This window comes from Myotis daubentonii, chromosome 14 (genome assembly GCF_963259705.1).
Source record: "Myotis daubentonii chromosome 14, mMyoDau2.1, whole genome shotgun sequence".
NCBI lineage: Eukaryota > Metazoa > Chordata > Mammalia > Chiroptera > Vespertilionidae > Myotis > Myotis daubentonii.
In genome coordinates, this window is record NC_081853.1 from 19463331 (window position 1) to 19490413 (window position 27083).

Below are 27083 nucleotides of genomic sequence, written 5' to 3' on the forward strand. Positions count from 1 at the left end.
TGAATAACTGGGAGGGAACAGGAAAATCTCCTGTGCAGAAGAATTTCAAATAATTTATGTAGATACTCTCTCCATTCATTCATTGTAGGCTACATAGCATAACTTCCTTCCAAAAGGTACAATATGGAAAGGAGGGGACAAGGAGTAACTTTACAGTGGAGAAATCTGACAAACACTACGTTGGCCAGATGATCAAGATCAACATCAACAGTGAGAAGTCATGTTGATATAGCATGTAACCTCAATATGATGGGATGACAAATGCACTTTAACTGTCTGTCTTCCTCCCCAATCCCATAGCCCTAGTTTAATCATAAGAAGAACATCAGAGAAATCCAGATTGATAGGCACTCTATAAAATACCTGACCAGTACTCCTCAAAACTGTCAAGGTCATCAAAACCAAGGAAAATCTGACAAACTGTTACAGCCAAGAGGAACCTAAGGAGACATGATGACTCAACTCTATGTGGTATCCAGGATGGGATCCTAGAACAGAAAAAAGACATTAGGTAAAAACTAAGGAAATCTGATTGAAGTATGGGCTTTAGTTAATAACAATGTATGGACATTGGTTCATTAATTGTGATAAATGTATTACACTAATGTAAGATGTTACTAACAGGGGAAACTGGGTTTGGGATAAATGGGGACCCCCTCTAATACTTCCACAAATTTTCTGTAAATCTAAAACGATCCCAAATGAAAAGTTTATTTAAGAAAAAAAGCCAAATTATCTAGTAGAGAATGACTGATTATTATTAGGCCCAGATGAAGAATAGCCTATAACAATGAGGTTGGCTATTCACATCAATGGAGAATAAAGGTGTAAGAAATAGTTAATAGATGTGAGGTGCATGTGTGTGTGTGTATATGTACCAACTGCACATGGAGATCGGGTACTGAATGTCTGGGTGACAAAAAGGACCACTTATCCCTACTTCCCCTGCCATAAGCTCCACCTCCCACCCACTGCAGCTGGAGTCCAGAGGGCACTGTTAGAAGACCATTACTTTCAGTTAAGATGATGTTTCTCACACTTTAGTATACAAATTAACTCTTTTTAAAGGAAAATATACTACCCCGGATGTCTGGGAATATGCCTGGAGAAACTCTAGATTAAGAAACTAAAGTCTTAATCTTGAAAGTGTCTTTTCAGTTGTGAATCATCACTGCAAGAGTTGATTCTTCAAGACAAGCAAAATACTGTTTGTGAAATAAAAGTCCACATTAAAAAACCTCATCACTTGCAGAGCTTTGACACAGAGTCCTTGGACAGCTAGGGTAGGAATTATTGCACGGAGTCCTTGAACTCATGGGAGAGAAAATAGAGAAAGAGGGCATAGTCATGGGCAGGCCTAGGTTGATAGTTGTGTGGCAGGCCCAGGAAGCAGCAGCTCAGAAGGAGTAGGTTCTCAGAGGCAGATCTTCCAGAAAAGAAGTGCAACTGAAGTGATCTGATACTTGGACTATGAGGAAAATTGTATTTTGAAGTAATTGATCATGTGAAACATTTGGGAAGAATTACCCATGGGTATATAGCAAATAAAAAATAGGCAGGTGCCCTAGCTGGTTTGGCTCAGTGGATAGAGCATCAGCCTGTGGACTGAAGGGTCCCAGGTTCGATTCCGGTCAAGGGCACATGCCTGGTTGTGGGCTCGATCCCCAGTTGGGGGCGTGCAGAAGGCAGCCGATCAATGATTCTCTCTCATCATTAATGTCTCTCTCTCTCTCTCTCTCTCTCTCTCTCCCCCTCCCTCTCTGAAATCAATAAAAATATATTTTATAAAAAGGCAGGTATTTATTTCACTAAAAAATGTACAGGAGAGGAAAAACAATCATGGTATATTGCCTGGCTTAAAAATGGTGATGCAATTATAAAATAGAATGAAAAGGGGAAGGTTTAAAGGTGGTAGAACTTTATGTAACATAATAGGAAGTCAATAATGTCTAAGATTCCTAAAGAAAGAAGTGGCTAAAAGAAGTGGAAAGTTGTTGCCTTTAGGGAGGACTAAGAGTAGGAAGGGTGAGTCAATAGACTATTTTTCATTATAATCCTTTTTGTGCTTCTTTAAGATTTTTAAGTCTATATTACTTTGTTTATATACTTAAATAACAAAAAGACACAAATTACAATCCCCTACCACTGTCGTGTGATTCCAAGTGAAACTGTTCAAATCTGAAGGCGAGCACCATGCACAACTCGATATAAATCTCCAGGAACAGCAATATTTGAATCAAAAACCCCATCCTCTGCCGTTAGTGACAATGACCCAGTGAGCCCCTAGAACTCACTATCTAGTGCTGGTCCTGAGTTCGCCCTACTAATCCAAATCACACAAAATCATCATAAACAAACAAACCTGAGATAGGTTCTATTCCATTTCTTCCAAGACCTTCAGCCAGATTCTCATCCTAGCTGCCTGCTTACTGTAACTGTCTTGGCCTGGCTCCCCACCTGCCGGAAATGCCCGAGCCACCAGGCTGAGAAGGTGTGTGTGGAGGTGTGTCTTCACTCATGCTGTGGAGGTTAGTGGAGTCCCTTCTGCCCCACATGAGCACGGCAGTCCCTGCTCCTGTCTGAGTCCACGGCCCCAGGCCTTGTAGTAGTGGCCTATTCTCAGTCCAGTGTGGACTCCTTTGCTGGCTCACCTCCCTAATGAGAACCTGTGTGTTTATTTGCACAATGATGACATCTGTCTCTATAAAGTCGATTTCCCTGCAAAATACTTCCCTCCAAAGCATTGTGTCTATGTTCTAAATTGAAAATTCTACATTTAAATCTTTGAATTTTAGTTTTCCTATTCCCTCATTCTACCCTCCAGATTCCTTACTGTGCTAGATAAAATCCAGAGTGAATTTATAAGGAGACACCAATGGAGAGAAAGCCTTTATTTGCATAACAAACCTGGGTGAAGTAAGAGAGGCATATGAGCACCAGATGAGGGTGGAACAATCTTGGTGGAAGAAGAGAAGAGAGGGCCTTCTGGGAATCAGACAGAAAGAGCAGAGGTGCTAGCTACCATAGCCATACACATGTACTGCGGTTGGCATCTGGGACTTCTCTTTCCTTGTTCATAGTCTCACTGCTGCCCCCCTTTCCTGGTCTTACAGTCCCAAAGGGCTCCCTTCCCAAACTTGGTGGAGGAGCACAGCTTTGTAACCAAATGTGCTTGGCAGCAACTACTTAGAAGCTGTTACTTGTATTTGTTGCAGCTTTTAGTGATTTTGACACCCTTGGACCACCAGGAGTGGCCCCTCCTGCCACCAGAGGATTCTGGTTTTTCTAATAAAGAAGGTTCTGGCCAATCAGTCCAAGAAGGGCCCGAATTCTCTTCCAGGCTGGTGTCTCTGCAGTCATGCCCCCCCAGAGTAGAAGGTGCTGCAGCAGGGGATGTCACCTGAGTTTTCAGATATGTAGTCTGTGGTGAAAGAAAGGTGGGAGGGGAAAACTCAGCCCTCTCTCCCCCAGGTGCAGGTCCTTAAGCCCTTCCATAGCCACTTTCTTTCCCAAACTAAAGGCACCATGGAGTCCCCATCTGGTGGCATGCCCTCCTCCTTTCTTAGGCACCACAAGTCCCCCCAACCCCATCCCACCCCAGTCCTTAGACCAGACCATCCCTCAGTCCCACCTGTGACTTTAGGCGAAGGTGCACACTCCTCACACTCCCATCTCTTACTGTTGGATCTAAGAGAGGAGCAGTCCCTATGGGTTCCACGGGATCCACATGTAGCACATAGAACAAGGCTCCACCTCCTACAGGAAGACAAGGAAGGGTTGTGGGCACAAATATAACACTAACTACCGCTTCGGGATGTCACTATAAGGTAGGCCTTTGCTGAGGGCTTCCCAGGCATCGTTTGCTGTACATTTTACCCATGATGAATGTGTGGCTGTGTGCTGATCTCAGGACCTTGCAGTTAGGCACAGACACTCGAAAGGCGGATTTGAAAAGGAATTGGCCCTGAGTATCTCTCCACTGGGCTCAAAGAGAAGCAGATCTGCAGAGGGGCCTGTTCACGTGAATGAGTCCCGGGCTGTGATGTGTTTGCCCTGTGCTCTGCAGACAAAAGTGAATTCTTTTTTTTTTTTTTTTTTTTAAATATATTTTATTGATTTTTCACAGAGAGGAAGGGAGAGAGATAGAGAGTTAGAAACATCGATGAGAGAGAAACATCGATCAGCTGCCTCTCGCACATCCCTCACCGGGGATGTGCCCGCAACCCAGGTACATGCCCTTGACCGGAATCGAACCCGGGACCTCTCAGTCCGCAGGCCGACGCTCTATCCACTGAGCCAAACCGGTTTCGGCCAAAAGTGAATTCTTTGCTCTTAATAACTGTGCCAAGGTCTAACTCTAAGATGGCACTGATGAGAGATCTTTCTAGCCAGAAGCCTTTCCCTACCCTTTGTCCTCAAAGTTGTCTCTGCCTTGTTCATACAGACAGATGGGGGCATCACAATGCTGATAGCGCTGATACAACTCTGAGAAAGCCCCTGGTTCGAGTTCCCAGGCAGCATCTCTGCAGTGGGAGAAGAAACAGTAAGGGACACATCATTGGTTGGTGAAACCACTGTCCACCTGGGAAGAACTAGAAAGAACTCAAACTAGCACAGCAAAGGAGTTCAACAGGCTGCCTGAATAATTTCAGCAAGGTTGGGAAGGTGGCCTAACAGTGGGAGAGGGTTGAAGCCAAATGAATGGAACATGGGGGTTCCTTAGTTTCACACTGGAATTGGAGAACCTACCCCTCACCCAGGGAATTCTGATCCCCAAAGCACCCTTTTCAGAAACATGCCTATCCCCCAACTCTCAATCCTCCCCCTTTCCTTTTGATAATTGAAACGCTCTCCCTCTACCCATTTCCTCTTCACCATATAACAATGCCTTGGCTGCTTCTTCATTCTCCAAACTATCCTCACGCTCACCTCCTCTCTAGAAATCTAGGCAACCCAGTCCCTGGCTCAATTCCTGCTTTAGAGTTTCCACTACCTGTCTGGAATGTGAATTCCCATCCTTAGCATTTCTTGAGGAAACTCTTCTCTATTGTTGCATTGTGGACATTTGAAGAAATGCTTTGCTGATGTGTGGGCATATTTCTGTAAGAGAAACATGGAAAAACTTTGTGTTTGTAAAAACTCTATCTTTGATGACCTTATTTCCACCTTCACCCTCATCTCACAAAGAGAATGTTGCTAAGAAAGCCTGACTGGGGCTTACAGGAAAAGGAATTTGGGTGGGTTAGGGTGGAGGGCTGCATATTACAGTGCTAGACCAGGGACCAAAAGCTTAAGAAAGTTCCCAGGAGTGCCTTAGCTGTCATCTCTGGCCACAAGGCCTGGCAGTGCTAACCCAGTAGGGTTCGGGTACCTGAATATGTTTCTCTTTCCTTCCATCCGAGGAAGCAAGCTGATTTGGAGGCTACTTGACTCATTCTACGATGTTCTAGTCATCCTGAGGATTTTTTGCTCAGTCTAAATCTTATCATGAAGGAGATCCTATAGGTCAAGGGTGACCAGAGACTGGGCTTACTTTCCTCTGACTTCCTGGAACCAGCCCTGCATACAGCCCTCCTGTTGAGATTGCCTGAGCATTCCCAGGGGGCTCTGAACTAGGACAATTGTGGAAGGTCCTCTGGGCAGAGAAAGCCCCACCTGTATGCACTTGCGGTGGTAGATAGTTTGACTACAGCATGGACTCTGGATGTTTTCAACACTTGCTTGGGATAAGTCTTCACAACACAAGACGCAGCTTTCCTCTCCCACATTCCCCCGGTGGATGTCCTGTGTTGGGCGATGTTTTTCACAAAATGATCTGTGGCAGAGTAAATAAATTTGGTTTTGATTTATCTTGATGGAGTTTTCCAGCTGCCTGACTTAGGGAGGGCAATCAACTTCCCAGGCTGGTGCCCAGAGAACCTCCTCCGTGCTCAGAGGGGAGGGGATGGAGAGGAGGAGAAGGAGGGTGAAGAACAGCCTTCTCACAGCTGCTCTCCCACTGAGCAAAACTCCCGGGACTACCTCTACAGCCCCTCTCATTCCTGAAAACCCCACTTCCTTCTGAGCAGCTGTCTAAGAACCTCAGCTGTGTGTAATTTAAGAAGGGGACGGAAGGAAGAAGTAATCCCTGTGAAATTGCCAAGTCAAGACACTGTTTCTCATTATTGAATGGAGGGACAGATTCCCTGGTGAATCAAAACAGGCCCGTGAGAACTAGACTCTGATTTGACTAGTGGCTAATTAAAAGCAAGTTGCTAAAGGGCAACCCGACTTTTCCCCTTCATCACTCACTTGTACTCTCCAAAAAATTGTGAAAGGCAACCCCTTTCTTGGCCACAAGGGAGATGGAAGTTTCTGACGCAATGATCCTTCTGGCAGTTGATGGCAGCTCCCTTTTTCTTGCACACAAAGCAGATCTGCAAATGAGATCCCAGGCAGTGCTCAGGATCCCAAGAAAGACAAACAGACATTCTGTGGAATGTCATTCTTTGGAATGGAAATTCTGTGAATCAACGAGCATTCCCTTTCCTCAGTGGACCTGAAAGCTCTGGAGCTTCAAGCAGCACTGAATTATTTTGTTTTCCCAGGATGTGGCTCCCTCTCCTCACTTAGGATACTATGCCCCAGAGAAGCACGGAGCTTAAGAGAAGGACCAGTTGAGAAATCCAGGAGTCCTTTGACTTCTAAATTAGCAACTAGGGGAAAAGAACCGAGGCAGGGATGATCAGGGAGGTATGAAAAGAGGCCTCGCCCAAGGCCCTCATTCCAGGGGATTCTAACCTTCCTAGAAGCCCGGGCTGCCTCCTTTTTGATGTCTTCAGGCAGGAATCCGTGGAAACCTCTGTTAGACTGGCCCCGCTGAGGCAGCTTGCTAGATAGAATCTGGGGAGTGGGGGGCCAGCAGAACCAGGCTGTCAACATTGATGATCAGTGAAAAAGTGCAGTGGGGTAGAGGAGGACAGAGTAGAAACAGAGCTTGGTGGAATATATATGATTTTACAGAGTAATTTACTTAATAAAGGCTTATGTAACCTTAACTATAAGTTGGATGCTCTAAGTCAGCAGTTCTCAACCTGTTGGTCACGACCCCTTTGAGGGTCGAACGACCCTTTCACAGGGGTCGCCTAAGACCATCGGAAAACACATATATAATTACATATTGTTTTTGTGATTAATCACTATGCTTTAATTATGTTCAATCTGTAACAATGAAAATACAGTCTGGATATCAGATATTTACATTATGTTCATAACAGTAGCAAAATTACAGTTATGAAGTAGCAACAAAAATAATTTTATGGTTGGGGGTCACCACAACATGAGGAACTGTATTAAAGGGTCGTGGCATTAGGAAGGTTGAGAACCACTGCTCTAAGTGCTTTTCAAATATGAACTCATTTAATCCTCATAACCACCTTAAGAGGTGGGTACTATCATCACCCCCATTTTATAGGAGAAATTATATGACATGCTCAAGACCACAGAACTGCAGGACCTGAGCTCTTACCCACCTTTGTGCCTCTCATTTATTAAGGGCTGCTTTTGTGTGCTGAGCACTTTGGGGAAACATTCCCTGGGTATTGACTATTTTAGGCTTACCACAACCCTGTGATACAGATGCTATTGTGATCCTCATCTTACAGAGGAGGCCACTGAAGTGCAGCACGGTAAGCAAGCATGGCTGGGGTCACACAGCAAGGAGGTAGAAGAACTGGCATTCACACCCAGGCCCCCAGAACCCACACTCTTACCCCTTCTGCTGTATTGACCCCTAGGTATAGAATAAATACTCTTCTCAGAGTGTGCTTTGTATAGGAAGGGAAATGGGGCTTTAAAATGTTCTAATTGTAGTCACTCTGCCTTATTGCGAAAGGGGAAGAATTGAACTTTTCTTTAAAAACACATTTTAAAGGGCCCTTTGTTTCTGAAAAGCCCCCAAAGCAGAGTCAAGAATGGGAAATCAAGGAAAAAAACAACTAAACTGTTATGTATTCGTAAATAACGCATGTGTACATATATGTGTTCAGCATCCCAGCCCCACTCCAAGAATCTTCCAAAAATACTGGAGAGGGTGCTGGACTTCCTACAGTAATTGCATGTTATATGAATAGGGATTCAGGTTATTTCAACATGAAAGAAAAGGTGACCCTACAAGGTTAGACAACTTGACACTTGGATTATAGCCGTATATTCTCAATTAGGCTTAAAACATATCTATTTCAACACTAATTATCTCAGAGCTTTAGGACTATATGAGTGATTTCAGTTTTATATATACTTTTAAGTATTACTGTTTTCTACACTGCATTAATAAACAGGAAAATCAACAGTGAAAGATTACGAACAGCCCTAGCTGGTTTGGTTCAGTGGATAGAATGTCGGCCTGTGGAATGAAGAGTCCTGGGTTCGATTCCGGTTTAAGGGCACATGCCTGGGTTGCAGGCTTGATCCTCAGTAGGGGGTATGCAGGAGGCAGCCAACCAATGATTCTCTCTCATCATTGATGTTTCTATCTCTCCTTTCCTCTCTGAAATCAATAAAAACATATTTTAAAAAAGATTAGAAACAATCTAAATGTCCTTTAATAGGGGTTTGTTTTAATACTTTTTTGGTGTAACCATACCATGGAATACCAACTAGCTATTAAAAAGAAAAAAAACTAGATCAATATGTTAAATATGGAATGACCATAAAAAAGCAAAATACAAATACAAAACACTGTGTATAGTGTATTTTTATGTTGGAAATGTATGTGCTTGTAAATGCACTGAAATTAATCAAGACCTGACACCAAAACCAGAAAGGAAAATCACAGACCAATCTTTCTCATGAGCATAGATGTAAAAATGAAACAAAATTATTAACAAATTGAATCCAGCACCATATAAAAAGGATAAAACATCATGACCAAGCAGGGTTTATATCCGAAATGCAAAGTTAGTTTAACATAAAACAATTCAATGGCTAGAACAAATCACATCAACAAATTAAGGGGGAAAATCATGAGCATCTCAATAGATGCAGAAAGAAGAATTTGACAAAATTCAAAACACATTCATGTTACCCTCCAACAAACTAGATATAAAAGGGAACCTATTCAATATAATGAAAAGAACCCATGAAAAACCTATAGCTAACATCAAATTTTAAAGGTGAAACATTAGATACTGTCCTCTGATGTTGGAAACAAGACAAGGATATTTACTCACATAACTTCTATTCAACACTAGATTGAAGGTCCCAGCTAGTACAAAAAGTCAAGAAGAATAAATAAAAGGCATAAAGATTGGAAAGGAAGAACTGTCTTTATTCACACATAATTATATACATAGGAAATCCTTAAGGTATTTACAAAAAAACCCACCAAAAATAACTACTGAACTAATACTTGAATTTAACAAGATTGCAACATATAAAATCAATGTACAAAAATAAATTGCATCTCTATATACCAGCCACAAACCTGAAAATGAAATTTTAAAATAGCATAAAATCACAAAATATTTATAAATACATTTAACAGAAGATGTGCAAGTCTTCTTCATTAAAAATAATTGCTGCCCGGCTGGCATGGCTCAGTGGTTGAGCTTCGATCTATGAAACAGAAGGTCATGGTTTGATTCCTGGTTAGGGCACATGTCCAGTTTGTGGGCTTGATCCCTGGTGTGGGACGCGCAGGAGGCAGCTGATCAATAATTCTCTCTCATCATTGATCTTTCTTATCTCTATCTCAATCTCAATCTCTATCTCCATCTCTATCTCTGGCTGGTTTGGCTCAGTGGATAGAGAGTCGGCCTGTGGACTGAAGGGTCCTGGGTTCGATCCGGTCAAGGGCACATGCCTAGCTTGTGGGCTTGATCCCCGATTGGGGGCATGCAGGAGGCAGCCGATCAATGATTCTCTCTCATCATTGATGTTTCTATCTCTCTCTCTTCCTTTCCTTTCCTCTCTGAAATCAATAAAAATATATTAGAAAATTGCTAAGATATATTTTAAAAGACCCAAACAAATGGTGCACTATATCATGTCCATGGATTGGAAAATTCAATATTGTTTGTCCATTCTACAATGCAATTCCTCAACACAATTCCAAAAGGCTTTTTTTAAGAGAAAAATTTAAAGCTAACTATAAAATTTATATGTTAAAGGAACTGATAACCAAAACAATCTTGGAAAATAATGCAACTTACAATACTTAATTTCAAGACACTCCAAAGTCACAATCAAGACAGTGTTGCACTGGTGTAAGAATCGACTTACAAATCAATAACATAAATAGATCACTAAGATGCACAGATATATGGTCAATTGATTTTGAAAAAGACACCGAGATAATTCAATGGGTAGGCAAAGATTTCTTGGGACACACAAAAAAGCATTAATGATAAAAAACAAAATTGATAAACTGGACTTCATCAAATTTAAAAACTTATGTTCTTCAAAAGGCATCATTAATAAAATGAAAACAGAAAATCCCAGACAAGATAAGATTACATTTCTGGAAGAGATTAAAACTGTAATTAGAACAGACTTATTCAGCCACTCTTCTCTTTCCCATCAAAACTGACTTGTTCCACAGATTCCAAAACGGCGGCAGAGTAAGTAGAAGCTACACTGGCATGCTCCCAGGACCAAACTGGAATTACAACTAAAATACAGAAAAACCATCCTGAATAATCAACTGAAGACTAGCTGGAGAGAACCCTGATAACCAAGGACGAAACGTGGAGACCACATAGAGACTGGAAGGCAGTGCGGAGGTGCAAAAGGCTGGCTGGGCTTCCCAGACAGCAGCTGAAGTTCCGGAAGGATACCTCAGCTGTGCGGGGTGCCCATTAAGACCTCTGGGGTCTAAAGAAAATGAAAAGGCAAACCACAACAGGGAGGAAATAGTCACAATACACATATCTGAAAAGAGACTGGTAGCCAGAATATATAAAGAACTCTTAAAGCCCAGCTGATGTGGCTCAGTGGTTGAGCATCAATACCCATGCACCAAGAGGTTGCCAGTTTGATTCCCAGTCAGGGCACATACGGGCTCCCCTTCTCCCTTCCCCCCTCTCTCAAATCAATAAAAAACAAAACATTGAAAAAAGAAAAAAGAACTCTTACAACTCAATCAGACAACAGAATCCAATTTTTAAAATGGACAAAATATTTGTTCAGACACTTCATAAAAGAAAATATGTAAATGGCCAATAAGCACATGAAAAGATGCTCAATACTTAAGTCATCAGATAAATGCAAATTAAAACCACAGTGCACACACCTTGTAAAATGGGTAATATTTAAAAGACTGACAATATCAAGTTCTAGCAAGAATATTGTGCAACTGGAACTTCATAAATTGCTAGTGGGAGTGTAAATTGGTACAACCACTTTGGAAAGTGACTTGGCAACTTTACATAAAGTTAAACACAGTTAACATACAACCAGTAATTCTACTCCTACGCATTTGCCCAAGAGAAGTGAAAACACATGTTCACAAAAAGACTTGTGCATGAATGTTCACAGCTGCTTTATTGATAATAGCCCCCAAATGGAAACAATTTAAATGTCCATCAACAGGTGGATAAACAAATTAAAATACATTCATACAACAGACTACTATTGGGGAATAAAAAGGCTACCAACGCATGCAACAACATGGATCAATCTCTCAAACACTGCATTGAGTGAAAGAAGCCAGTCACAAGAGTACAAATTGTATGATTCCATTTATATGAAGGATAAGAATAGGCAAAAGTAATCTACAGATCAGTGATTATCTCTGAGGGGACTGACTGGAAGGGGAGGAGGGAACTTTGTAGGATGATGGAAATATTTATTTAGATTCAGTGTTTACATGGGGACATACATTATATATAACACTAGGGGCCCAATGCACAAATTCGTGCACCTTGAAAGGAACTGAGATGTGAGGCTGCTGTGGGCACAGGGGCAGGTCTCAGCCCATCCTCTGCACCCCCACCCCGGCCCTTCCCGCCTGGCCCCTTCTGCTGCGTCCCTGGTCCCATCTGCCGCAGCCCTGCTCCTGCTAACGTCACTCCCATGAGCTGATGATGCCGGCCCCACTCGCACCTGCTGAGCAATTGGGGCCAGCACCCAGCAGCGGGTGCAAGCGGGGATGGTACCGTCAGCGGGGTGAGAGTGTCAGCTGCTGCCCCGATCGCGCCTCAGGAGCAGGGGGAGGTGGAGAAGCCCTGAGGGGCAACTAGGGCCAGAAGCCGCTGCTTGCACCCGCTGACGGTGCCCAGCAATTGGGGCCAGTGCTGGGCGCCAGCAGCGGGTGCAAATGGTGGCTCTGGTGCCAGCAGTGGGTGCGAGTGCTGGTTTGGACCGTGTCACGGGAGCAAAGAATTTTCAGTAACCACCAGAGGCTTGCCCTGATGACAGTGACTGGCACCCTGCCTTGGTCTGGCGCTCTCCACTCACCTGCTCCACCATCCCACTGTGGCTGTCACCCGCCATGTTCCACGTGCACCCCCTGGTGGTCACCGGTTGTTCAGCTGTTCTCTACCTTTCGGTCTATTTGCATATTAGGATTATATATATACAGTGGGGCCTTGACTTACGAGTGTCCCAACTAACGAGTTTTCTGAGATACCAGCTGTCTCTTGGCCGATTTTTTGCATTGAGTTGATAGAGTAATTTGAGTTAACGAGCTCCTTAACGAGCTCGGTCTCGGAATGAATTAAACTTGTAAGTCAAGGCCCCACTGTGTGTGTGTGTATATAGATGGGGAAAAGGAGAAAGATGGGGAATACTGTTTTGGGAAGAGACTTTTTATTGTATATATTTTTATATTGTTAAGATTTTATACCAGGTATGTATATTACTATTCAAAAAATAGATTTTAAAAGAAAAAATCTATTGAGGAAAACAAACAGGGCTGTGGATCTGAGGCTGGATACAAAAACAGAGAACAGACTGTATAGCAAAAGCGATGAGCTATTCAAAGCAAAGGGGGCCTTATACTCACAAGACAGAAATAGTGCACGCTGAGATTGTCTTTCTGAAGAAATTCCCCTAATTTTTCAGGATCCCCAGGTTCTTGGAGGCATAGCCGGCATACTGGAAGACAGAACGTTAAGAACTCACTTTGGGAGCATAACCATCTCTCTGCAAACTCAGAGGAGGACAGTATTGGGAAGAGGGTCATTTTGATAAGGAGGGAGGTTGGGATGAAGTGTTGTTTGGTATCACTTGGTTTTTATATCATTTTGGCCACATTTGAAGGAGTTGGCTACAATTGCTCACTTCATAGTTTTTTGTCTTAAGTGGCCTTATTAACTTGTTTCTTGAACTTTGGATGTGACATTTAAAAATTACACACCCTGAGTTCTCAGCATCTTAGATAATCTGGGAAGGAAGTAGGATCGACAGTGAGAGGACCAAGTTTGCTGCCCTATACAGGTAGTCTTTGCTGAGGCAGGGAGCCATCAGCTGAACAAAACCTCCAGTCTTTCTTACCAGGCCCTGAAGATGGCTTCCCCTGGGTCACCCTCCTCGTCTTGGCAGATTTTCTATACAAGAGAAGGAAGAAGTACAGGGTAGTCTTTGAGGATTCTGTCAACATTCTTGTAACATTTCCCTCAAAATGCCATCCATGGGTCTGATGAAGTATCAGAATATCTAAAGATTAAGACATCAGTTTCTTTTTTTATTTCATATATATATATATATATATATATATATATATATATATATATATATATATATATATATTTATTTATTTATTTTAAATTCTCACCGAAACCGGTTTGGCTCAGTGGATAGAGCGTCGGCTTGCAGACTGAAAGGTCCCAGGTTCGATTCCGGTCAAGGGCATGTACCTGGGTTGCGGGCACATCCCCAGTAGGAGATGTGCAGGAGGCAGCTGATAGATGTTTCTCTCTCATCGATGTTTCTAACTCTCTGTCTCTCTCCCTTCCTCTCTGTAAAAAATCAATAAAATATATTTTAAAAAATAAATAAATACTCACCTGAGGATATGTTTTTATTGATTTTAGAGGAACGGGGGGGGGGGGGAGAAACATCAATATGAGAGAGATACATTGATCAGCTGCTTCCTGGACACACCCTGACAGGGATGGAACCAACATCCTAGGTCTATGCCCTGCCCGGGAATCGAACCCAACGCCTTTTGGTACACAGAATGATGCTCCAACCGCGCCACCCAGCCAGGGCTTCTGTTGCATAGTTTTTGAAAGCATAAGACATACCTACTGAATTGCTTGAATTGTGTGAGATAGTGTCCATCTTTCTGTTCCTGGTGCCTGTATTGACTATGTTGACTGAATGAATTCAGGAGCAAATTCCCTTTTACTGTTTCTTCTGCCATCTACTCTGAATCTTAGGTGGTATCACATTCACAAAGCATAATTAAATGATACTAAATTAGGTTAATAATTTCCTATTGTTAGACATTATTAATGTGTTAGCTCAATGAATCTATAGAATGTTCTTAAAAGTGCTATTGCCCTGCTCAGCGTGGCTCAGTTGGTTGGATGTTGTCCGGTGTACCAAAAGGTTGTGGGTTCGATTCCTGGACAGGGCACATGCCCAGGTTGCAGGCTCAATCCCTAATAGGGGGAGTGTAGCCAAGCAATGTTTTGCTCTCAAATGAATGTTTCTCTCCCTTGCTCTTTCTCTAAAAAATCTTTTAAAAAGTGCATCCTATTATTTTGAATATTTTCCAGATGAGGAAATGAAGGCATAAGTAAATTAAGTAACCTGTCCCAGGTAACCTCATTAGCAAGTGTTAGAGCCAGTATGAACCTAGGAGTAGGGTCCAAGAGCCAGCACTTTCCTGGGAGGATAGGCTACCCAGCAGCTTCTAGAATAGCAATGGTGTGTGCCTCCACACTACCCAACCCTCGCTCCCAACACCATGCAAAGGGCGGTAAAGGTACAGTGCATACCACAGGCCATTGAATAATGTCTCCCAAATTCCCTTAGGTCACCTACTTTACCTGAATCTTCGACACGCCTTCTCTTTTATAGGCTTCATTCGCTGCAGCCTCTCTCGAATTCTATTTATTATGAGGATAATAGAGGCTCTTCCAGCTCTGAAAATAAACAGGGCTTGGTCAGCAATTTAATCCTACAGTTGGTGATCAAGTTCCACAGGGTGAAAGCAACAGATTATAAGGGACCCGCCCAGTATCAGTGCTAGTAATAGCCAATAGCTATTAAAGCATGTCAAGAATTGTTCGGGACATTTTACATGTGTTTACTGACAAAGCCGCCCCCCCCCCTGCCCCGCCACGCCCAAGGTGCCATTATTATCCCCATTTTTTTTTTAAAAAATATATTTTATTGATTTTTTTACAGAGAGGAAGGGAGAGAGATAGAAACATCGATAAGAGATCGATCAGCTGCCCTCTGCACACCCCCCAATGGGGATGTGCCCGCAACTAAGGTACATGCCCTTGACTGGAATCGAACCCGGGACCCTTCAGTCCGTAGGCCAACGCTCTATTCACTGAGCCAAACCAGTCAGGGCTCCCCATTTTTTAAGATGAGGAGACTGAGGCACAGGGAGGTCACAGAGAGGCACCTGCCTCAAGTCAGAGGTACTGCTACCACTCAGCCTGAACTGGCTAACGGGCTCTTCGTTTTCTTTGTGCCCGTTAAAATCACGAGGTGGCCCTCAGGGAAAAAGCCTCCTTTGGCCCCCGAGTATGGGTGCCGTAACTCTGCCCAGTAAAAAGCGAGCCCCGCTAGTCCTTTCCTGGGAGGCGCCGGTGGCATGTCAGCTGCTTAGAGCAAGAGCTCCCTCTAGTGGGAGACGAGAGGTAACACCGACAAACCACCCCTGCCGCCTTGCACCGGCTCAGGTGGCTGTTGGGGTTTGGCCTGTTCTCAACCTTTGTCTGCGGAGAGGACACCCTGCCGGCGCCCCCCGCCCCCAGCTCCCACCTCCCAGTGTCAGCGGACTGGGAACTGGGCTTCCATTGGCCTGGGCGACAAAAGTAGCAAAACCCACTCCTATGATGCAGCAAGGGCTGTTTCGCCAGGGGAGAGGGGAACGGGGTCAATCAGGTCACGCCAGGGACAAACACCCCAGGACCATGTCCTCATGGCTGGGGAGCCCTGAGCATCTTCCAGGACTTCCAACCCGCTCTGTCGGAATACAACCCGAGGCTAGACCGCCCTTCCTTCCTCGGTCTCCTCTCTGAACCCACGAGCTGCACCTGCAGAAGCAATGACATCGGATGGCCTCTTACTCAACGAAGCGCTTGGACAGGCGGGAAGAGAAGGGCGAGCACCCGGGGCTCCGCGTGAGCTGACTACGGGGCGGCTCCGAGTTGTTGGGGAGATCCCGACCGTCTAGCAATAGAAATAAAACCTGGACGCTTCGGTTCTTCGCATCGCTGGGCCAAGACGTTTCCCGAATGGAGTTCTGTGCACACTGGTGGTTGCAGGGAGGAGCCACAGTCTTCACAGCATGTAAGGAGGGACGATGCAAAGGCGGGCTTCCGCGAGCGGCTCGGGCGGAGATTTCTGCTCCTTCGAAACGGTTACCGAGTTGTTTTGCTGGACAAGTGCTGGGTAAAAGCTTGCTGAGAAAATGAAAAATAAATAAGCGTGTTCGGCCCCGCCGCCACAAGAATAAACAATGATTACTTTGCAAAATAGATGTCGGTGTGGCCACAACCGTCCCTCCGAGGTAACCGCCGGCGAAGGGGCTCAAGAAGCATCCCGAGAGTGCCAGACCAGGGTCATGCCGCGCCTGCAGGGCGGCGGGTGCGGGCCGGGCCGGAGGTCGCCTCTGCCGCTCGCTGCTCACGGTGCACGCGGGCCGCCGCTCCCGGCCAGGGCCGCCCGTCCAGGTGTCGACGAGGGCGCCTGTGTCTCGGAGCTTTATTCGTTGTAGCTTCCTCACGGGCGGCCGCCCCGCGCGGTGACTGCGCCGGCGGAGGGGCGAGCGCGCAAACGGGGGCCGGGTCACGCGGGCTGCGACCCAGGGAGACTGCGGCCCCGGGGACTACCGCTACGGTGACGGTTGGCGGAGGGGAACCGCTAACGGCCGCGCGCCCGCCCCCTCCGCCGCGCCCCTTCCCCTCGCGCCGCGGGCGCTACCACCGCGCGCCCCGCCCTCCCTCTAGCCACGCCCCTTCACGCGCCCGCTCTCGCGCCACTGGAGCCAACACCACTCGTCCGCCCCCTCCTCTAGCCCCGCCCTCCCTCTAGCCACGCCCCTTCACGCGACCACTCTCGCTCCACTGGCGCCAACACCACTCGCCCGCCCCCTCCTCTAGCCCCGCCCCTCGCGTTGCCCCGCCCCCGCGCTAGAGCTCGGTCGTCAGTCTAACCGGCGGAAGACGCGCCCAGAAGCCTGGGGGAGACGGTCACCCTGTGGTGACGTATCCCGCCGGCGCGAGCAAGTGACGCGACGGAATCCGTTGTCTGTGTGTGGGGCTAGGGGCCCCGGGGGCGTCGGGGGCTCCTGGCGGGGCGGCGGTGGGTCGGGAGGGCCTGGACATGGCGCTGAGGGGCCGCCCCGCGGGAAGATGAATAAGGGCTGGCTGGAGCTGGAGAGCGACCCTGGTGAGGACGGGGCCGGCTGGCCGGGGGGTGGGGGTTGGAGGGGTCCCCCCCCCCGAGAGGCGCCTGCCTCACCACCATTTGTCGCCCCACCAGGCCTCTTCACCCTCCTGGTGGAAGATTTCGGTAAGAGCCTCTCCTACCCGCCGGACCCCGGCTGTGGGGACCCACTCTCCCGCCCTCGCTGCATGGCCCGGAGCTGCCCTTCCCGACTTCTTTTCTTCCCTGACCGCAGGTGTCAAAGGGGTGCAAGTGGAGGAGATCTATGACCTTCAGAGCAAGTGCCAGGGGTGAGTGGCTTGGCGGCAGGACCGCCTTTCACGCCTCGAGGCCTAGAGGTGTCCCTCAAGGCGGGTGGTGACCGGAACCCCACGTTGTAAAGTGTAACCTGAGGAAGCAGCCCTCCTCTCGGGGTGCCCTCCCGATCAAGCTGGTGTTTTTGTTTTCTCCAGTCTCCCCTCATCACTTCCCTTTACGCAGTGGCACCTCCCCCAGTCGGTAAAAATTCCAGCCATCCTTTGGAATACAGTTGAGCTGCTTTTTCTGGTCTGGAGCAGGAAGCCAGGCCCTTCTCTAGACCCAGATCACACCTGCCTTTTGAGCAGCTGTCATTATTTTTTAAACTTTATTAAGTTATTACATATGTGTCCTTATCCCCCCATGACCCCCCATCCCCCCGCCCCATGCCCTCACCCCCCTGTTGTCTGTGTCCATTGGTTAGGCCTATAGGCTTGCATATAAGTCCTTTGGTTGATGAGCAAAGGCTGGCCGGGGGGTGTCGTTATTAACGACAGCTTTAATGTGCCCGGTGTGCCGGTGCCTTTCATCTCCACCCAGCCCTGTGTATGGATTCATTTTCCTCTTGTATAGATTGGTTGGCACCTGCGAGGCCCTCCTGGTGACCAACCTCAGGGTCTCGTTTTGGCGTGGAGGAGCTGCTGTGGTGACTGAGTTGAGAAGTCTGCTTGTTTTCCCCCGCAAAGGAGGGGCTCATGTTTTCTTCCATGTCTGCATTGGGCTCAGGCCTCGGGGCTCACCAGTGAGAATTAGTGTTTCAGTTCCTCATCACAGTTTTTGTTCTCATCTTAACTTCTGTTCCTACCCTGCCCTGGGCCTTTGGCTCCAGCTTTTCTTCTCTTATCCCAGAACCATAAACTTCGTGAGGACACTGGTGGGCTCCTGGAGAACCATGGCCAGAAGCCGATGCTTAGCCTGCCTGTGGCGGGCCTCTGGGGTGTGAGGGCTCAGGGCCACGGTGGGCAGTGCTGGGGAGAAACCAGGAGAAAGGCGGGGTTGCAGGAAGGGCACCTGAGCGGGAACACAGTGCAGGGGAACAGGGGGAGAGAAAAAGGGGGGGGGTACTGGTTTCCTCCCCCAACTTGGCTGGTTTAGCTCTGCTCCTTACTTTCCCCAGCCCCGTGTATGGATTCATTTTCCTGTTCAAATGGATCGAAGAGCGCCGATCCCGTCGCAAGGTCTCTACCTTGGTGGATGATACATCTGTGATTGATGACGATATTGTGAATAATATGTTTTTTGCCCACCAGGTGTGCTGGGCTCTGTGTTCTGTCTGGAGGGTGGGATGCTGCTGTTGTCTTTGCTTGGGAAGTGGGAGAAGGCAGGAGGAAGAGATAGGCAGATACTAAGGGTGGTGGTTATAGAAGTCCCTTGGCAGAAGGCACTGAGCTCTTATTCATTAAAAAAGGGAGCCTCTTTAGAGCAGTGTGGGATCGGAATCTACTTTCCATGTCCCCAGACATCTGATGGGTATTTAGTTAAGTGAGCAAACATTGGGCAAAGATGAGGGTTGTTGTCCAGATATGACTGTCCCTCTCTGGGTTCCCATTCCTGATGAATGTGGGCTTCAACTGAGGGATGCTGTGCATGGGTGACTGTTCTTGGTTTCACAGCTGATCCCCAACTCTTGTGCCACTCATGCCCTGCTGAGCGTGCTCCTGAACTGCAGCAATGTGGACCTGGGGCCCACCCTGAGTCGCATGAAGGACTTCACCAAAGGCTTCAGCCCTGAGGTATGCCATGGTGCCTTAATCCTGGCTCACGGCTGGTGGGACACATCTGACCTCCAGGGCCGCTGGCAATGCCACTACATGGCACTGTGAGGCTTTTTTCACATGATCATTTACATTACATTTGACTCTTAAGTTAATTGTGGAAGGCAGTTGATTTTTAGGCCCAATTGTCAGGAAAGGAGACAAACCTAGGGAAGAAAGGAACATTGCTTAAGTGACACCATTTTAGGACTTTGTTGGCATTTTGCAGGCCACATTGCTCCCAGTGTCTGCTTATTACTGTGCAAGGCCATTAGAGCCCATCTATTGGGGGCTCCAGAGCTCTCTTCTGCCCTTAGGAGAGTCTGCCTGTGCTTCTTCAGATGCCTGGAACACCTCCAGGCCTGCACGTCTAAGCTCTGGTTCCCTGCCAGAGGCTCAGCTGAGAAGCTGTTCTGATGTGGTCTCATTTTCTTCCCTCTAGAGCAAAGGATATGCGATTGGCAATGCCCCGGAGTTGGCCAAGGCACATAATAGCCATGCCAGGTGTGTGGGAGCTGTGGGAGCTGTTGGGGGTGGAGGTAAGGAAGGCTGTCCCATTCGGGGCCCTGACTGTGTCCTTCCCCAGGCCCGAGCCACGCCACCTCCCTGAGAAGCAGAATGGCCTTAGTGCAGTGCGGACCATGGAGGCATTCCACTTTGTCAGCTATGTGCCTATCACAGGCCGGCTTTTTGAACTGGATGGGCTCAAGGTCTACCCCATTGACCATGGTAAGCACTCTGAGCTGGGGGCCCTTTGGGTTTCTCTGCTTAACTCTTAAGGAGTTGGGGTCCAGGGTCGTCAGGTGCTTGGGACTCAGTGGGGGGGTGGGTATTCAGGACATCTGGCTTTGGCCACATGGCACCCTGCGCTGCATTGCCTGATTAGCCCCTGACTCCCGGACTCAACTACTCTCCATCCTCCCTCCCATTCTTGGCTTGCCCAAACTCGGGGCTTCCCACCTGCTGACTCCTTGTCTTCGTGTTCCTTAGGGCCCTGGGGTGAGGATGAGGAATGGACAGACAAGGCCCGGCGGGTCATCATGGAGCGTATCGGCCTCGCCACTGCAGGGTAAGGGTCCTGTGCCTGCCCTACCCTCTCAAGCTGTGCCCCCATTGGGAGGGGCACAGGAAAGGGAACCAAGGAAGAGAAGCCAGGTGATTTGTTCCATGGTAAATCTGGCAGGATCAGGCTTGAATCTTGGGCTCCAACTCATTGCTCTATGGCCTGTTTTGGGAAGGGGTAGGACTTGGAGCCCTAGGGGGCCCAGGTATGCTGGCTCACTTCCTGCCAGGCCCCTCACACCGCTTGTTGGAAGGCACCAGCTCAGGTGCCTGGTATGCATGGTCAGCTGCTGCCTGTTGGGGTGGGGCCTATACCCATGGCTGCAGGTGTGACTTCAGGGAGCCCTGCCAGGATATCTGCCTCAGTGTGATGGTGGGGCTGGGGTGGGAGCTGCTCTCTCAGCTGCAGCTGTGACTGCAGGGAGCCCTACCATGACATCCGCTTCAACCTGATGGCGGTGGTGCCCGACCGCAGGATCAAGTATGAGGCCAGGCTGCATGTCCTCAAGGTGAACCGTCAGATAATACTGGAGGCCCTGCAGCAGGTGGGTACTCTCCTGCCCGGTCCCTGCCCAGCTATTTTCTCCTTCCCCTCACTGGGGCATCTGTCTATGAATCCCAAATCATCGTGGATCTGGGCTTCAACTAACCACTCCTCTCCTTTGAGCCCTTTTTGGGAAAGGGGGGCCTGGGGTGGGGAAGGAAAGTAGTTTCTAAAAGGAGGTTTGGGTTTGGCTTGTATTTTCCTGTGAGGGAGTGGGGAGAGACAAGGCCCTTAGCTGTCCAAGGTAGAGGCTGGGGCTGCCTTCTCTCTTCTGAGCCTTGGCTTCTCTTTTTAGGTGATCAGGGTAACACAACCAGAGCTGATTCAGACCCACAAGTCTCAAGAGACACAGCTGCCTGAGGAGTCCAAACCAGCCAGTAGCAAGTCCCCCGTGGCTCTGGAGGCGAGCCGGGGCACAGTGTCCTCTGAGGGCACCCACACAGGTACTAGGGGTCTTAGGGCCTCTCATGGGCCTCAGAGTGACCCCTCATAGCTTGACCTGGAAGACCTGAAGGCACTTGGGCAGTGATTCAGACACTGCTACGGAAGGCCTGAAGCCCAGGGCTTGCATCCCTCTCCCGTCCGAACATGGAGGGAGAGCAGTTTTCCCTAAAAAAAGGCATCTGTTAAGGGCTGCCATTACCACAGGCCCCTGCACCTTTCCTGTAATGCATATTCCCTTTCTGGTTTTCTTCAAGGCTTTTTTTCTTTCTGCCTATCTTTGTTTTTCCATCTTGTTCTTCTCTTGTCTTGCTGTGGGCCCATGACTGACTTCCATCCCACCAGCTGTCACAGGACTGGGGAGACAGCGGGCTGGGGACAGCTTTTTTTGAGGATCTGGCTGAAGGTCCTGCCTGTGCTTCTCTCAGACGGTGTGGAGGAGGTGGCTGGTTCATGCCCACAAGCCCTGACCCACAGCCCTCCCAGCAAACCCAAGCTGGTGGTGAAACCTTCAGGGAGCAGCCTCAATGGTGTTCCCCCCAACCCCACTCCCATCGTGCAGCGGCTGCCAGCTTTTCTGGACAATCACAACTACGCCAAGTCCCCCATGCAGGTGAGCTGGGCGTGCCCCACAGGAGTCCCTCTAGGATTCTTGCGAGAGGCTGCCGTGGGAGTGTCCTCAGGTGGTTCTTTGGTGTTCAGCCCCCACCTGGGCCTGGTTCCTCTGTCTGATACTCGGAAGCACCCACAAAGGGCTTAAGCAGAGAGAGCTCCGATGACTTTGAATCCAGCCACACAGTTACGGGGCTAAACGTTTTGGTCATGTTCCTTGGTACAATTCTGTGGGCTGGATTCTGCTGCAAAATGAAGGCACAAGACTCTCTCTGAAGCCCGGTGTAGGCAGGTAGTGGGGGTGGGCAGCAGCTTTTCCCAGAGCCAGGGCTGGGCTCGAACACCTGGAGGGGTTCTGGACTTGACCTGAGAGCCATTCCGGCTTTCTGGCTGTGAATGTGATGCCGAGCCTGGGCTGACTGACGCCTGCTCATGGCTACCCTGGGTTTTGCCTCAGGAGGAGGAAGACCTGGCAGCAGGTGTGGGCCGTAGCCGAGTTCCAGTTCGCCCACCCCAGCAGTACTCCGATGACGAGGACGACTATGAGGATGAGGAGGAGGAGGATGTGCAGAACACCAACCCCGCCATCAGGTCAGCTCAGCTCTAGGCTGGAGGCTCCGAGTGCTGCGGATCTGATCTTGACTATTTCAGTGTGTATTTGAGAATGCCCTTCAGCAGATGGATAATACTGAGCACCTGCTGAATACAGGGTCCCTGTTTTGGGGGGGTGGGGGGGGGCTGCCATGAAGGGGCTGATTGCAGGTCCCAAGAAACTTTGGGAGGGATGGGAGGGAGAGCTGAGCACATTTAACCAGACATCAAAATATGTTCTGTTGGGAGGTGGCCTTTTGGTTAGGGTTTGGAAGAAGAATTGGGTGAAATGGAAGGAGGAGATGGGGTAGGGGTAGCTTTTTGGGAAGACATGGCATTGGCAAAAGGCCAGCAGCTGACGTAGAGAAGGTGTCCTTTGAGGACACCTGGCTGTAGCTGTCAAGAGTTTAGGGTGCCAGGCTTGGCATGGCTGGGTCAGGCTGCTTGGCATGAGGAGCTGCAGGGTCAGTCCCTGGATGCCAGGGTGTGTGCAGACAGTTCTAGGCATTGCTGGGTGTGTGATCATCTGACCCACTCCCTTGGCTCATGTCTCATTGGGCCCCACAGGTACAAGCGAAAGGGGCCAGGAAAGCCAGGGCCATTGAGTGGCTCCGGGGAAGGGCAACTGTCGGTGCTGCAGCCCAACACTATCAATGTCTTGGCCGAGAAGCTCAAAGAGTCCCAGAAAGATCTCTCGATCCCCCTGTCCATCAAGACCAGTAGCGGCGCTGGAAGTCCGGCTGTGGCAGTACCCATGCACTCGCAGCCCTCACCCACTCCCAGCAACGAGAGCACAGACACAGCCTCTGAGATTGGCAGCGCTTTCAACTCACCACTGCGCTCACCCATTCGCTCGGCCAACCCCACACGGCCCTCCAGCCCTGTCACCTCTCACATCTCCAAGGTGCTTTTTGGAGAGGATGACAGCCTGCTCCGTGTTGACTGTATACGCTACAATCGCGCTGTACGGGACCTGGGTCCTGTCATCAGCACAGGCCTGCTTCACTTGGCTGAGGATGGTGTGCTGAGTCCCCTGGCACTGACAGGTGGGCCTCGTGCTGACTCACTGGTCACTTGGTGTACCAGGGATGGAAGAGGGAGGTAGCCAAGTGACCACCAAGTGTCCTGCACTCTGATGGGTCTTCTCGTGTCTTCTTTTCCCAGAGGGTGGGAAGGGTTCCTCGCCCTCCAGCAGACCAAGCCAGGGTAGCCAGGGGTCCGGCAGCCCAGAGGAGAAGGAGGTGGTGGAAGCTGCAGATGGCAGAGAGAAGTCTGGGCTGGCCAGGTCTGGTGAGCCCTTGAGTGGGGAGAAGTACTCACCCAAGGTGAGCCCCTGCAGTTTTCTAACCCTGGCAGAGGGAAGGGCCTGGGGGCTGCTGCCTAGAGCTGGGTTCTTGATTGGAGTTTTGGTGGGGAGGTTGGTGGCTGTGAAGCCTATCTGGGTTGGGTAGTAGAAGAAGCCTCGGTCAGTTCCAGGCACTCTGGTGCTTATCCTTGCCTCTCGCTGCTTCCTGGTAGTGTGGCTTTGGTGCTGGCGCCAGCCTCCCTCATGGGTGCAATGCTGGGTTTTGGCAGGAGCTGTTGGCACTGCTGAAGTGTGTGGAGGCTGAGATTGCAAACTATGAGGCTTGCCTCAAGGAAGAAGTGGAGAAGAGAAAGAAGTTCAAGGTGGGTAATTTCTCCAGCTGCCCGGTCCTCTGTCCATGACTGTCTTCCTGAAGGTGCGACTTCTTGAGATCAGCTGGTGGCAGCTCTGGGGAGATGCCGCAGTGCCCTCCTCCTTTTCTCCCACAGATTGACGACCAGAGAAGGACACACAACTATGACGAGTTCATCTGCACGTTCATCTCCATGTTAGCTCAAGAAGGTGGGGGTACTCACTATTGTGTCTTACCTGGCATACCCTGCTGAGGGCCATGTTCCTCAGGTCCCCCCTCCCCCAGGCCTCTGCTGGGGATTGAGCAGGCGGTGGGTCTCAGGGAGGCCCATAAGACCCCCTGCTCTTGGCCTGAGTCTGTGGCCTATTGAGCAGGTGGCTGCTAAGCATCGAGCCACCTGCTCAAGGGCCTCTGCCTCTCTGCAGGGATGCTGGCCAACCTGGTGGAGCAGAACATCTCGGTGCGGCGGCGCCAAGGGGTCAGCATTGGCCGGCTCCACAAGCAGCGGAAGCCTGACCGGCGGAAACGTTCACGCCCCTACAAGGCCAAGCGCCAATGAGGATGCTGGCCTCCAACTCTGTAGCCTGCTCTTGCCTGTGGCCTCACCAGGGCCCCTTCCCTGCCCCACTCCCCCTTCCCAGTATTACTGAATAGTTCCAGCCAGAGAGCTCAGACCCTGGAAAGGGAAGCCAGGCCGGGATTCCCTGCATTGTACTCGGGGAGGTTAAGCCCATAGTGCTCAGGAAGCAGCAGCTGGAGCTGGGAAAGCGAGGTGCTGCAGCTTTCTTCACAGCCGGCTGTGGGGCTGCAGGACCTGGCCTTTCTGCCTGGGCAGCAGAATATATATTTTACCTACAGAGACGTCTATTTTTCTGGGCTCTGGCCCATTTTGCCACCACTGTGTTGACATAGCCGGCTTCCTGACTCTGCTTTCTCTCCTAACAATTGCCATCCTGGTGGGGCCTGGGTGGCTTGGGCCTGCTGCTCTAGCTGTAGCAGCCAATTGTCTCTTGTAAGGAAGCCAGGTCTGCTCTTCATTCCTCCTGGGAGAGCTCCAAACTCAGGGACCTGGCTTCTGGGCTAGGTTGGGAGTGGGGTGTCCCAGAGGGGGTGAGGGGAGCAACCTGCTAGGGTCCCATGGCCTGAGCAGAGAGGAGTGTTTGAGCTGTTTGGTGTTTTGGTCCCTTCCTGGCTCTAGTCGGGCTTGTCAAGTCTGCTCTCCACAGCAGGGCTCTGGGGCTCTTTGCCTTCAGTGTTGTGGCCCTGGCACTGGGCCTGCCTTGGACTCCTGGGCTCCGTCCTGGAGCCTGGGGCTCAGAGGAACCCCTGCCCAGCCCCTCAGTATTACCACGTTTCCCTCCTTGTAGCAGAGACAGGGCTGCTTGCAGGAGACTGGCACCCCTTAGCTCTCCCTGCCACACCAGCTTCCTCAGCCTTTGCAAGGCACTCAGGGTGGGGACTGCAGGACCATGACAACCATTTGGAAACCATATGTTCCCGGAGGGCTTGATGCCAAGGGGTAACGGGCCCAGAACTGCCTCTGGAGCTCAGCCCCCAAACATAGCCCCGTACCTTCTGACTGATGGCTTTGAAAGAGATCCAAGGAGGCCCCTTATCTGTACATAGTGATCTGGGAGAGGGGTGGGGAACAGCTGGCAGCCCTGGCAGTTGTCTCTGCACTGAGCATAGCCTGACCCCTCAACCCCTTGTAAATATTGGGTCACTGATTGAATAAAACTATCCTAAAGAAATGAACCCTCCTGTGGTTGCTGGCTTGAGGTTTATAGGCCAGGTGGAGGTGGGAGTGAGGAGCTAACCAGGCCTGGCCCAAGGTTCAAAGACCAAGGTGAGAAATAAGCATTCTTGGGTATTCAGCTTTCTGGGGCAGAGATTTTTGGGACCTAGGCCTGGAATTCAGGACCTGAGCAGAGGTGGGGCTTCGGGGGGCCGTGGAACCTGAAGAGTTGTGTTAAAGGTGCACTTTGGGAGGAGAAGGCCATGCCAAAACTTTCACAAGATCTGACAGCTTTGCCACCTGGAGAGATGCTGGGGTTCTGGGCTGAAGCAGGGCTGCCTCTAGTCCTGCTGGGCGTGCTCTCGCTGGAGGAGCTCTGGGATCTTGGAGGGGTCCCCTCTCTTGTTGCACCTGGACAGGTCCAGCAGGTCAAAGCTGCTACCTCTGCCACCTCTTCCCCTTGCTAACCACATTCTCTTTTGAGGCTGCTGTAACCTCTTATCCCCACTGTTGCCCTGGTAGTGAGTCCTATAGAAGGGGCCTGATGTAAGCAGGTAAGGCTCAGTTGGACTGCTTAGAAAACTCAAAAACTCAAATTTAATGGTTCCCACCCTTTTATCCAAGTCTAGTAGTCCAGGGCACAGATGAGGGCTACACCACGCTTTATCCAGTGTCGCTGAGGCTGGTCGGAGGGGATCTCCACAGCAATGACATAGTTGGTGGAGTGGCCTGTGGTTGATAGTGTTCCTGGAACAGGCAACAAGGGGGGAGGGTTAAGTTGTCTGCCACAGTTAGAGAAGGGATAGGGTAAAGGCAATGGACTTGGCAGATGTGGG

General features: G+C 49.2%; 3 protein-coding genes across 8 annotated transcripts in view; 1 reads left to right on the forward strand and 2 right to left on the reverse strand.

The window, feature by feature from the left end:
* Positions 1–521: 521 nt before the first annotated feature.
* On the reverse strand, positions 522–16364 carry PHF7 (PHD finger protein 7). The gene is given in 12 exon segments (XM_059663380.1): positions 522–3367; positions 3369–3421; positions 3632–3756; positions 4407–4523; positions 4994–5100; positions 5656–5815; positions 6292–6416; positions 6781–6882; positions 12983–13074; positions 13474–13526; positions 14976–15071; positions 16233–16364. Coding segments are annotated over 11 exon segments (1143 nt in total). The 5' UTR covers positions 15014–15071; positions 16233–16364; the 3' UTR covers positions 522–3196.
* Positions 16365–17347: 983 nt separating this feature from the next.
* On the forward strand, positions 17348–26267 carry BAP1 (BRCA1 associated protein 1). 6 transcript variants are annotated; one of them, XM_059663382.1, is made up of 17 exons: positions 17348–17556; positions 17650–17679; positions 17789–17843; positions 18968–19100; positions 19464–19583; positions 20047–20108; positions 20191–20333; positions 20595–20673; positions 21142–21211; positions 21506–21653; positions 22080–22264; positions 22721–22854; positions 23422–23900; positions 24019–24179; positions 24373–24522; positions 24649–24721; positions 24938–26267. In XM_059663382.1, exons 1-17 carry the CDS (start codon positions 17520–17522, stop codon positions 25069–25071), a joined length of 2193 nt encoding a protein of 730 aa, XP_059519365.1. In that variant the 5' UTR covers positions 17348–17519; the 3' UTR covers positions 25072–26267. The 6 variants fall into 6 exon arrangements, with proteins under 6 accessions (XP_059519365.1, XP_059519364.1, XP_059519370.1 ...); XM_059663381.1 differs by having other exon boundaries at positions 17350–17556; positions 21088–21211; XM_059663384.1 differs by having other exon boundaries at positions 17353–17556; positions 24430–24522.
* Positions 26268–26734: 467 nt separating this feature from the next.
* The window catches only part of DNAH1 (dynein axonemal heavy chain 1), a 69348-nt gene continuing 68999 nt past the window's right edge, over positions 26735–27083 (reverse strand). Inside the window, exon 77 of the mRNA XM_059663388.1 lies at positions 26735–26994. Coding sequence (XP_059519371.1) covers positions 26873–26994 — 122 coding nt within the window. The 3' untranslated portion in view covers positions 26735–26872. The remainder of the gene's footprint in view (positions 26995–27083) is intronic.